General features: G+C 57.0%; 6 protein-coding genes across 6 annotated transcripts; all 6 read left to right on the top strand.

The window, feature by feature from the left end:
• Positions 1–203: 203 nt before the first annotated feature.
• On the top strand, positions 204–2,621 carry DQ04_02351050 (hypothetical protein; the record flags this gene model as incomplete). The annotated part of the gene is made up of 1 exon (XM_009311785.1): positions 204–2,621. One exon carries the CDS (start codon positions 204–206, stop codon positions 2,619–2,621), a length of 2,418 nt encoding a protein of 805 aa, XP_009310060.1.
• Positions 2,622–2,734: 113 nt separating this feature from the next.
• Positions 2,735–4,663, top strand: DQ04_02351040 (hypothetical protein; the record flags this gene model as incomplete). The annotated part of the gene is made up of 1 exon (XM_009311784.1): positions 2,735–4,663. The coding sequence occupies one exon, from the start codon at positions 2,735–2,737 to the stop codon at positions 4,661–4,663; it is 1,929 nt and encodes a 642-aa protein (XP_009310059.1).
• Positions 4,664–5,465: 802 nt separating this feature from the next.
• On the top strand, positions 5,466–6,296 carry DQ04_02351030 (hypothetical protein; the record flags this gene model as incomplete). The annotated part of the gene is made up of 1 exon (XM_009311783.1): positions 5,466–6,296. The coding sequence occupies one exon, from the start codon at positions 5,466–5,468 to the stop codon at positions 6,294–6,296; it is 831 nt and encodes a 276-aa protein (XP_009310058.1).
• A 528-nt stretch (positions 6,297–6,824) lies between these two features.
• On the top strand, positions 6,825–8,924 carry DQ04_02351020 (ATP-dependent RNA helicase; the record flags this gene model as incomplete). Its single annotated transcript, XM_009311782.1, has 1 exon — positions 6,825–8,924. The coding sequence occupies one exon, from the start codon at positions 6,825–6,827 to the stop codon at positions 8,922–8,924; it is 2,100 nt and encodes a 699-aa protein (XP_009310057.1).
• Positions 8,925–9,422: 498 nt separating this feature from the next.
• On the top strand, positions 9,423–9,905 carry DQ04_02351010 (hypothetical protein; the record flags this gene model as incomplete). Its single annotated transcript, XM_009311781.1, has 1 exon — positions 9,423–9,905. One exon carries the CDS (start codon positions 9,423–9,425, stop codon positions 9,903–9,905), a length of 483 nt encoding a protein of 160 aa, XP_009310056.1.
• A 1,125-nt stretch (positions 9,906–11,030) lies between these two features.
• DQ04_02351000 (RNA editing complex protein MP90) lies at positions 11,031–11,689 on the top strand (the record flags this gene model as incomplete). Its single annotated transcript, XM_009311780.1, has 1 exon — positions 11,031–11,689. A coding segment is annotated over one exon (659 nt), but the record flags the coding sequence as incomplete, so codon positions are not given.

The raw sequence follows: 11,689 nt of genomic DNA, 5'->3' as shown, positions 1-11,689 counted from the left end.
GAGAGAGAGAGAGAGAGAGAGCGGGTGGGAGGGCTCCGATCAGCAGAAGTAGCAACGGCAACATCAACAGCAGTACGCGTTTTCGCTTTGTGTTCCAGCAACACGAGGCATAGCGGTTCAACTCTGCGTTCTCTCCCCCTCGTGCCCTCTCGCTGCATCCCTCACTCACACGTGAAGACAAAGGGGGAGTGGGGAACGACGCGATGAAGGCGACACTCTCATGGCGACGGCGGCTTATCCTCGGAATGAGCATTGAGGATGCGCGTAGTAAGTTCGACACCCCAGAGTCCCGTGTGGCACTGCGCCTCGCCCACGAACGCCACAATCAGGGCCTTTACCACGAGCTCACACTCGCACAGCGCCAACGCAATCGATTGCCGGCGGAACGCAAGTGCCACCTTGTGCGTCACACAAAGCCAAGTGTAAAGGGCTTCCAGGCGTACATCAAGTCGTGTCCCGACGACTACGTGGTACGGGAAATTTGGCGAGGCACAGACAAGGCAACAGAGCGGATTGAAAGTGGCGGTGTGGCTGAAGGTGACGGTAATAGCAAGGCTCTTGGAGATGCAGAAGAATCAACGGCAAGCGAAGCGGAGACGGGTGGGCGCTTGTCAAGGCAGCCACCTGAAGGTAGCGAGAAGGCAGAAAAAACACAATGCACATCTACAGGAGAAGCAGCAGCACCAGGTGTCACGACCTCGGAGAAGAGCGACTCTGGGGTTGTCGGAAGGGCAGACATAGCACCGTCGCCGCCGAGCCATATTGGGCGGCAAATCATTTTGGAGAATGGCACGTACACACAGCACCGCGCGGTGGTGCTCGCTGAGCTCGCCCGCGTCGCCGACACTCTAGGAAGTGATGTGCGACAGCAGCTCACAGAGCGACGAGAGAACGGCACACTGCTTCCAACCCGTCATAACTCTGTAGTGGACCGCCTCGTTGATGACGTGAAGGAGGCGAAGGAGAAGGGCTACACTAGTCTCTCATCGTCTTCGCACCTCCTGGAGCCGCTCAATTTGACAATGAATCTGTGCAACAAGAAGGATAAGCTCATCCTCGAGGCGTTCCGCAGCCCGCTACTCTGCCTCCGGGCGGAGGAACACCATATTTCGCTTTCGCTTTGGGTCGCTGGTAGCATTATAGAGAAGGAAGAGCTTGGCACGGAGTTCCCGTACCACATCGCAAAACACACTGAGCCTCTGGTGGGGGAGGATGGCACAGTTCTGCCGATGAGTCGCCTGCCCAAGGCGCACATAGAAGTGTACTTCTCCCCAGAGCTCTACCAACTACAGCAGACGCTTGGGGTCGACGGTGTGCTGGCGCTTCGTCGTTTCATTGGCCGTGTGATGAAGCGGCAGCATGACCCACTACCCACGGTGTCATCCATTGTGCTCAACATGCGACCTGGACAACAGGAATCGTGCGGCCTCAGCACTGGTGAGGCGACTCAGATTCCATGGTTGCATCTCATCAAGGCAAAGGTGGCTTCCTCCACTGGAACCGTTCTGGAGGTGACCTCTGAAGACGCACCGGCGATTCCAGCGATGCGGGAGGCGATTCAGCTTGTCTGGCGTGCGTGGGGCCATCTGGTGAAGGACTTGCACGTGCACGGTGATCTTGACTACCTGTATGTGTCGGTTCGGCCGCAGCTGGAGATTGGGAATGCGAATAAAAGGGATGTTTTACCTTCACAGGAAGGGACAGACTCTGCTAGAGAGATGGTGTTAGACCATCAGCAGGAAGATACACAGAGTGCGTCTTCTATTCGTAGTATGGGAGACGCGGTGGAAGGGCTCGTTGAAGGGGACAACTCGGTTTGGAAGGGCTTCAAGCGGCGCAAGTCGCACGCAAAAACTGTACTTATCCCGGCAGACTTTGTGGTGGTGGAGTGCACACTCGAAAAGAAGGGTCTGCCACACCGCCTTGTGGTGGAGGATGTCGTAGAGAGTCTCACCGAGCTGCAGCGGCAGGCTATGGAGATGCAACGGCTTGCCATAGTTGATAATGGCGGCAGCAACCCCGCCACTAGTGATTATAATGAAGATGATGAGGGTGAGGAAGGCAGTAGTGTGGTGCGGCCAGTGTTATACGCTCCGAAAATCACGGTGTCTCACGCCGGTGTCATTGATGCGGCGGCCCACGGCTTCCAACGCATTCGCATTCGTGGCANGCTCCGAAAATCACGGTGTCTCACGCCGGTGTCATTGATGCGGCGGCCCACGGCTTCCAACGCATTCGCATTCGTGGCAGCTGCCTCGCCCACGTCGAAGCTCTCGCACGCGCGTTGCAAACAGGTGAGCACTTTACAGACCGTGAGGGATTGTCACTCCTTGAAAATGGTAGCAGTAGCGATGGTGGTGTTACCGCGTTGCTACTCCCATCAAATCTATCTTTTTCCGCCACGCGTAGTGACGTTCAGGCCCACACAGCAGCACGCCAGCTATTGGGTCACCGTGTGCCGTCAAGTTACACGGTGCAGCGCACAGCGAATGGCCGCTTCCGTGTACATCAAACCCTCCGACCACTGCAGGGCATGGTGGCCGATAAGGAGGAACGAGAATTCTGGGGCGCGCACTACTACCGTCTGTCTGACATACGGCTGCTGTTTCACGATCGTGTAAGCGCGGTGGACTTGGAAAACACCAGTACCTGGTCCCCCACGCTGAAGGAGCAGCTGCTTGCGATCAGTCAGAAGCGCAACAGCAAGCATCGACAGGAAGATGAGGCAGCAGAGATGGCCATAGTAGAAGGTGTCACTTCCGTTGATGACACCGATGATACGGGAGCGCGTGGCAAGAAGCCCCGCAAGAAGAAGCTGAAATCCAAGCGGGCGGCGACAACCTTGTCGTTGGAGGAGATAGTGGCGAGTATGAGCACAGAGAAGATATTTGAGTACCTCTGTGTTGACATGGAAGTGGAGAGCGCCTCCTACGACCTCCGTGTTGGCGACAACGACGGATACGCGTATCGTGTAAAGCTGCGCCGTATCCCGGAGAGTCACCTGCCACTTGTAAAGCCGGCTATGCGCTCTTTGGAGGAAAAGGGATTCATCAACTACTTTGGGCCACAGCGTTTTGCGTCATACACCAAGCACAACATGCACCCCGGTCTTCATCTCCTCAAGGGTGAGTACCGCGCGGCGGCAAGCATCATTGTGCAGCAGTTCGCACTGGATGCGGAGATCGCGGCGGAGCGTCGACGCACGGGCGCGGCCTTTGCGAAGATGTACCACTCCAAGGCGATGGGTTTTCATCTCCCAGATCGCAGTATATCCCACAGAAACCGGCGCTCTATAGCGGCGCACGGCACGGCATTACAGTCGATCCTTGACAATGCACTACGGGCTGCTTCGATGTTAGGCGAGGATGAAGAGGACGGGGTGGCAGGTGTGGCGGAGGTGGATCCTTGTGAGGAGGCGTTCTTGCGCGTGGTTGGGCCAAAGGCGTGCTCAATGTTGGTGCATGAGTTCCTTGCATTTGTGTGGAACGATATTGTCAACCAGAGACTGCAGCGCTACGGGACATTTGCGATTCTTCCAGGTGACCTTGTGCGCCAAAACCCTTTAGCGTCACCGCACTCGGCCGAGTACGGCCGTGTCAAGTATGCGACGAAGAAGGGTATCGATAGGAGTGATTACAATTTCTGGGATGTGGTGCTACCGCTTCCTGGAGTTGGGGTGCAACTCCCTGAAAACCACACAACCGACCTGTACATTGTAACACTGAAGCGCATGGGTATTCTCTTCAACCCTGAGACAAGACAGTGGGACATTTTCAGACCCCGGCGCAGTTTTAGCGGCGAGGACGCGGCGGCACATTCTACTATGGCAGCGTCACCGTACCGACGCTTCTCCTCCTCTTTTGCGCTGATGGAAGAGGAGCTAGGTAGCAGCACTACAATGGTTGAGACCATTGACGGCCGCGACAATGATGTTGCAGAAGAAGTAGGCTCATTAGCAGATGTTGGTCACCTTCGGAGCGATCTACGCCGGGGTGTCACACCTGGTAATCCGCTGGGTGTAAACATCTATGGTTTCTACCGTCACTTGCTGATCAATCCGCTCCCAACATTGACGTGGCGGGTGCGGGTGGGACACTCCGGTGACCCACATCAGCGCTGGGCCCTCGGTGTGCGGCGGGCCTTTACGCGGAACAGCAGCAGCAGCAGTAGTAGTATTAGTAATAGTGTTCATGGTACCCCAGTTGGAACAAATAGCAGCAACGGTCAGCAGCAGCAACAACCGTCTTTGTTGCTCGGTCGTAGTACTCTGACTAAGGGTGAACGACGGCAGCGCACGGCGCCCCCTGTGCCCTACTGGCTCCCGCAGAAAAGTGATGTCAGTGTGGACTTATCCTTTGAACTGCCGTCTAGCGTTTACCCTAGCATGCTACTGCGGGAGATCACGAAGAGTGACGTGAACAGTCCAGAAACCGTCGACCTTGATCGACCGCTTCTCGACACACGGGCAAAGTCGTGGCATGACCTTACTGCTGATCAACAGGCAACATACAGGCGTCACCTTGCGCAGAAGCGGCAGAAAATGTTTACGTCGCGTCCACGCGCCATGAACGTGGCACTGTTGCATCAGCACATCTTCCGCAATGGTGGGATGCGGCGTGGTCTTCTGCCGTCTATGCGCGGCTACGATAACGTTTCCAAATAAAGGCCGGTGAAACCAAAAATGGACGCAGGAAAAACGGGGGGGAGTGAATTTATTATTGATTGCTGTTGTAAAGAAAAGGCGAGGTGAAAAAGGAGAAATTTAGGTGCTGTGGTGTCTTGTGTAGCTGCAACATTGTACGATCAAGGCGGCAGCTGCGTAGAACACGGGTTGTGAATGGAGAAGGAGGAGAGAAGAGCGGTGGTGGCGCGGCATTGGCACACAGAGTGGAATGGTACCTTTATATTTCCATTGGTTTTTTAATACATATTCATAGAGTGACAGCCGAACAAAAAGAAGATGCATACGTACGCGTACAAAGTCTGAGAGGGGGAGAAGAGTGGAAATCGTCTGCAAGCTGATTCCCTTTTGGTGTATATATATATATATATATATACCAAGGAGAATAGGTTTGTTATTCCGTTTTTTGCTTTCCTTTTTTTTCTTGACATTTCCATAGAGGGAGCAGCGCGTTGGTGCTAGTGTTGCTTTGGCTCTATTACGTCTATTCACACATATATACATACACACACACAGTTAGTTTATATATACGTACGTGTGTGCGTTGGTGTGTGTTTCTTCTTGACTCCTGTCCGCAGTGGGAATCACTGGTGTTTTCTCTCCTCCTTGTGGGCTTCTTTTGATTCACGTAGACTCACTCGCTGTGCTGAAGTAACGGTACCGGTGAGTGCGGCGGCGCTGCGTTGTTGTGTGCCCCACGTCCTTGTCGTGGTCACAAGTTGTGAGTGAAGGCACACAAAACAAAGGAGGGTGGGGGCTGCAGGCGTGAGAGCGGTGGGCAGTGATGCAGCGCGACGTGTACGCGTCGCTCATCAAGAAGAGGCACAAGCAGATGATTCCGCTGCTGATTCACCAGGTCTCGGGTGACGTCACCCGCGAGAACGTCTTCGACGAGGTCTTCAGCGGCTACAAGCTGCGCCGCATCACACTCATGACGCACATGGCGGCAACACCCGCCGCGCTGCCGCGCCTGCCGCGCGACGTCGTAGTGTCGGACTTCGAGAAGCTCCTGGCGATTCACCAGCCGCACTTCCACTACAAGCTGCTGCCGCTTCTGTGTACCGACATCGAGGCGTTTGCGGCGATGCAGGGCATCTGCGCGAGTGAAAACTCGCCCTTTGTAATCGAGGACCGCCGCGACCCACAGGGACTGACGCACCGCCTCGCGAATGGCTGCGCGGAGCGAGAAGCGGTGTGCGATTTCTTCGCCGCGCACATTCCACCCGCGGAGCGTGAGGTACCGGCGTACTCGCGCAAACTTCCCATCGCTGCAGTGATGTTTGATGGATTATTGATGACGCGCAACGCCGCCGCCGTCGGTGGCTCGCTGGCGGCCCTCGTGACGGTGCACGAGGCGGCGACGGAGCGCAGCATCATGGAGCGGGTACTCATGCGGGACTTCTTCGCCCACCCGCTATACACGAAGGTAAGCGGGAACAGCGACGTGGCACAGGCTGTGCGTCTCACGCGGGAGCGCATGCACTTCATGGCGGTGAAGCGGGTAGTGGGGGGTGGCGAAGAGACGAGCCGGCGAAGTCTGCTGCGTAACGCTGCGTCGCAGAAGCTGTTCATATTTGAGAAGACAGACGACGAGTACCAGTTTGCGCACCTGTAGCGTGGGCGTAGGGGAGGGAGATGGGGCGAGGGTGTGGACCTCACACTCACACATTCACATTCTTTTTCTTTGGTCTTCACACAGAGCTGGCGGGGAGTCGCAATGCTGCGATTCCTGAAGCAACAAATCGTGTAGAACAAAAAAAAAGAAGGGGGGTTAGGGAGTATGGCTCCAGTGGTTGTGGTAGTCATCTACGTTCATGCTTCTATGCTTGAGTGCAGTGCGTTTGTTTCTTTCATTTCACATCTGTTTCTCTTTCTGCCGCATGGCGTTGGTGACTTTGTGTGTGTGTGTGTGTGTGTGTGTGTGTGGGCCCTGCAGACAGGGTCGGGCAGCAGCGGCAGTGACTGCAGCAAGAACAGCAGCAGCAAGGGGAGTGTGCTGCAAAACAAAACAAAATAGTGGAAGGCTCCAGGTAAAGAACCAGTATTTGAACAAAAAAAAAAGCAACAACAAAGCACCAAGTGGTGGGGGGGACGAACAGCACTTCTTTCTTCTTCACGGAGCGGGGGCGACCTCAGCCGAATAATGGAAACTGGATGGGAAGACTGTCTCGGCGAGAGTGGTGCGTGGCTCCTCAAACCGTTGCAGCAGCGTCTCCATTACGACAAGCCGCTGCCGGTGCAGCAAGCGGTGGTGCCAACCGTGCAACGCGCACTCCTGAGTGGGTTACCCATGGACGTTTGCCTAACAGCCCCCACAGGCAGTGGCAAAACGCTGTGCTATCTGCTGCCCATGCTGCGCCTTGTGGCGGAGTGTAAGAAGGGTATTGACCACACACGGCTGCGGGCTCTAGTGCTTGTGCCCACGAAGGCCCTCGGACTGCAGGTGAGCCGCGAGCTGCAGCAGCTCACCCGCGGCACATCAATCACTGCTGTCTGCCTCTGCAAGGACAACAGCGTGAAGGAGGAGGCGGAGGCCCTTGTGCGTAGCGTCGCCGTCGTACGCGGTACGCGTGCGCCGAGTCCGTCAGGCAACGCAGTTCTGAAAACCGATGAGGAGGAGGAGGAGGAGGAGGAGGATGGGGCTGAGGGTGCTGGTGCGCTGCCTTCCTCGCAGTTGTGTTATTACTCCCGCGCCGATATTGTGATTGCGACCCCGCAGCGGCTGCTTCGCCACCTTGACGGCACGCGCGGACTCTCGCTCGCCGACCTGCGCCTCCTCGTCATTGATGAGGCCGACCAGGTCCTCGCCGGCAACTTCTCCAACTTTGTCGCAAAGGTGGTGGAGCGCTTCGAAGAAGAGCAGCTGGCGGCGCGCGGCGACGCCGTCGGTACGCGGCGGCTGGTGCACTTGACGTACAGTCTGCACAAGATGCTCTGCTCGGCGACGCTCTCGTCGCACGTCGCACGCACCTCAGAGGTGCGATTGCGCAACTGCCGGCACTTTGTGCTGGACAGTCTTGGTGGCGACATAAACCGCGAGGACGAGGGCGAGCCATTGCAGCTGGTGTCCTCGAGTGAGGCCAAGACGAAGAGGAAGAAGAAGCGTGGTGCTGCGGAGACGGAAGGGGGTGATGAAGACGACAACGATCCGGTAGTTGCGCTACCCATTTCGAAGCAGCAGCTTGTACGCACCTCGTTTGCGCTTCCGCTGCGACTGCAGGAGCACGTTATTTTTGTGGAGGATTGGTACCGCCACGCCGTTCTGCTTAAGCTCATTCGTACCATCATCGCTAAACAGCGCGGCGGCAAGTCGGGGGCACAGAAGCAGCAGCAGCAGGAGCAGGAGGAGTCACGGGCTGCTGCTGCATCGCCTGGAGACAACAAGAAACACAACAGCAGCGATGCCGAACACGATGATGATGATGCTGATGAGGAAAGGGAACGTGACGACGCGGAGTTCCGCGCCCTCGGACACCGTCGACGCCGCCAGGGCCGCACATCGAAGTTTGCCACCGTGTCGAGTTGCGACTACCCCTCCTGCGATGATGATGCAGGTGAGCGCATCCTTGTCTTCTGCCGCTCCGCGGATGAGGCGCGTGTGATGGGGCACTTCCTCCTCTCCGCCGGTGTGCAGGCAACGGAGTTCACAACGCTTGCGACGGAGAACGAACGGCGGCGTGCGTTGCTCAAGTCGTCGCCTGACGCCTGTGTCGTCGCGTCTGATGCGTTGATGCGCGGCGTTGACGTGCCGAACGTTGGCCACGTCATTATGTACAGCCCACCCGAGACGCTCTCGCAGTACGTCCACCGCGCGGGCCGCACGGCGCGAGCGATGCGGGCGGGCCACCTGCATATTCTGCTGCAGAAGAACGGGCCGAGCGGCACACAGCACGACGGAGAGGTGGCGGTGTTCAAAGCTCTCAGCGCCGCCGTTGCACGGAGCCAGCCGGTGCAGTACGAGCGTCACTTCTTCATGTTTGATCGGCCCCCATCGGCTGCTGATGCTGCCAACAACAGCAGTGGGGAGAAGAAGGAGGAGGAGGAAGCTACGACGGACAAGGCGCGCCTGTTGGTTGATGAGGCGGACGAATACCTGAAAAGGACGCAGGCGCGTCTGGCAACCCACTGGGTATCTGCACTTGAAAACACCAAGAGGGAAGCCGCGCCGACCGGCAGCGCGGCACGCGCAGGGGGCGCGGAGAAGGGGGGGGTGGAGCCCCCAGCGAAGAAGAAGCGAAAGTAACAGCGGAGAACGCGCGGAGTCCCACGCACCGGAACAAGGATGTCCCCCGTCGCGGGAGTGGCACCTGCGTCGGTCTGTGTTTGTGTGGCTCTCTCCGATTCACGGTGCGGGTGCCCGTCTAACAAACAAAACAAAAAACATGAGGGAATAGACGTTTAAATGGGTGGGAGGGGAGAAGAAAAAAAAAAGAGAGAGAAGGAAGAACGAAATGAAACCACGAAGAAGAATTGCGCAAGTGCGACGAATACAACGAAGCGAAACGTTCGGTTCCTCTGCCCCCCCCCCCCCCCCCNAAAAAAAGAAAACATATGTTGACAAGAGTGTGTGCGACAGCAACTGCGTTATTTCCCCCTTCCCCCATTAAGAGAATTGCACAATGAGAGTCGCGCTTTCCTTTTCCTTCTTCTCTTTGCTCTCCCTCCTCCTGCAAAGCAGCACTTTGGGTCCTGCGTGTGTGTGTGTTGTTGTTGCTGTTGCCAGTTCATACTCTGCGAGGCCATGGGTGGGACGAAGAAGAAGGCCGCGGCGCCCATCAAGAAGGAGAGCAAGTACAAGATCCCGACGCGGTTTGACTGCCCGCTGTGTGATGCGAAGAACTCTATCGCAGTGCGGCTTGTGCGCAACACAGGATCCGCCAGACTACACTGCCGCTCCTGTCGTGCCGGCTCCGGCAAGGAGTACCCGTTCCTTCCGCTGGAGAAGCCCGTCGATGTCTTCTTCCGCTTCCGCGAGGAGTTGTTACAGCAGGACCGTGAATTTCTGCAGGAACACAACATTGATGTGGACACAGCAACAGCACGGGCGGGGTTGATGCAGCTTGTGCCCAAACCCCCAGCGGCCTCGCGCATCGACGACAGGGACGCGGGTGGCGTCTCTGCCATGCACCGCATCGAGTTGGAGGACGAAGAGGACGACGGGACGTACTTCTTCCAGCCAGCCGCATCAGGGGAGGACGAAGAGGTGGACGATTTTGCGTTCTAGAACGAGGTGTTTGGGGGGGGNAGGCCGTTGATGTTGTCGTCGTGGCAGTTATTGCTGCAGCTAAGGTGTGAGGGCTGGTGGAATGGCGAAGGAATGGTATTTGTAACCCCTCCCCGTGTTGCCTTGACTCTCTATTGACTGCATCATTCTAAACGTGCTGTTGAAAATACCTTAGAAGGAAGAAATATGGTGCTGTAGTTGTGTGGTATGCCTGGCCAGGCAGGAAGATGCCCTTCGTGTTTGCGACGAGCAGCGATGTAACGTTCTCTCCCCCGACCTGCTTCCGCGCCTGCTGCACGACGCGGCACGCATGGACGAGCTGGCGGCGGAGGTGGCCGATGAGACGAGTAGTTGCTGGCAGAAAAGCCAGCACTATTGGCTGCTGTGGGAAAAAAAAAAGAAACGCTGCCCCGCGTGTGGTGAGGGCGCTGACCACACACCCCCGGCTTCGCGCGCCTCTGGGTTGGAGCTGCACAGTTTCTGCTTGTATGGAGCGCTCGTGGACCGCGTTGAGGTTGAAGCGCCGCACGGCATCAGGGAGTGCGTGTCCGGGATCGTGTTTGTGCGGTTGGTCATCTCTGCGGGGTCGACGGGAAATATGTGTATGTGCTGTTGAGGCGTCGCTGCACCAGCGTCTGAGGGATCCTGTTGCATTGCAGCTTTTCCCCGTGGACTTTTCAATGAGAGCCGATACAAACGGGATGGACGCGTTGCTGCGCACAGACATTCCGATGGGGGGAGTTATCAGCGGGGAACCGTGGGAGTTTTTGTTGTTGTTTTTTCTTTTGCTGCGGCGACTGAACGGAGCGGGGTGAGTGCCGATTGGTGTGTTTTGGGGCAGCGCCGCTTTTTCTCCGTTCCGTTTTGGGCTGCATGTGGTGATATGCTCCTGCTTGAGGGATCGCCGACTGAGTTGGTGAGGCGATTATGCGAAACCCACCCGAGCAGCTCGAATGCAACTCTCTCTATCTTTCAATCTATCTATCTCTTGCTGCACTGATGTCTGTCTTTTTTTGTTTCTCTTTCATTCGTTTCTTGTCTGCGCCTATGTGTGGTGTGCGCTCGTGCGTGTGACTCCCTGCAGGAGGATTAGGGAGAAGTGAGGCGGTGGTGTCGTTGCGAGCGATGGAGGCAGCGGGGGGCGGCAACAGCAGCGGCGGCGGCGGTGGGGGTGCTGATGGCGGTTCGGCGCCGCTTCTGTCGCGCCACAGCCGCTCCTTCATGCAGAAGAAGCTGCAGAAAGGTGCCAAGAAGGAGGACGGTGACAAGAGGCTGTTCCAAAAGTCGCTGACAGGAGGCTCAAAGTTCCAGCGCTCACTGCAGTGCCTGACGACGTTTGACTGCCCGGTGTGTCGTTTAAAGAACAGCGTGCGTGTGGACTTGCATGCAAAGGAGCGGCAGGCCGTTGTACGCTGCACGTACTGTATGTCGGTGTGCCCACGGCCGCGCGACCTGCCGTACCCGTACTCCGCGTCGTATGTGCCGAAACTCGAGAATCGCGCCGATGTCTTCTTTAAGTTCAACGAGCTCTACCGCAGCCTGGCGATGGCGGTGCCGACGGAGGGTGAGGAGCACGACGTGAGCGGCAGCAACGCTGTTGAGGCATGCAACTACAGCGGGGACGGTGTCCTCGCGATTTCCTCCAATCTTCTCTCTTCTGCTGCTGCTGCTGCCGTTCATGAAAAGACGGAGACAGACGCAGATGGTGGCCACGACGACGAGGAGGAGGAGGAGGAGGAAGAGATGGAAGACGAAGAGGTGGGAGAGGGGGAAAGAAAGAGCGA

The sequence above is a fragment of the Trypanosoma grayi genome, assembly GCF_000691245.1.
Source record: "Trypanosoma grayi strain ANR4 Tgr_235_V1, whole genome shotgun sequence".
Classification (NCBI taxonomy): Eukaryota; Euglenozoa; class Kinetoplastea; order Trypanosomatida; family Trypanosomatidae; genus Trypanosoma; species Trypanosoma grayi.
The sequence above is the reverse complement of the archived record's forward strand: the minus strand, read 5'-3'. Positions and strand labels throughout refer to the sequence as shown.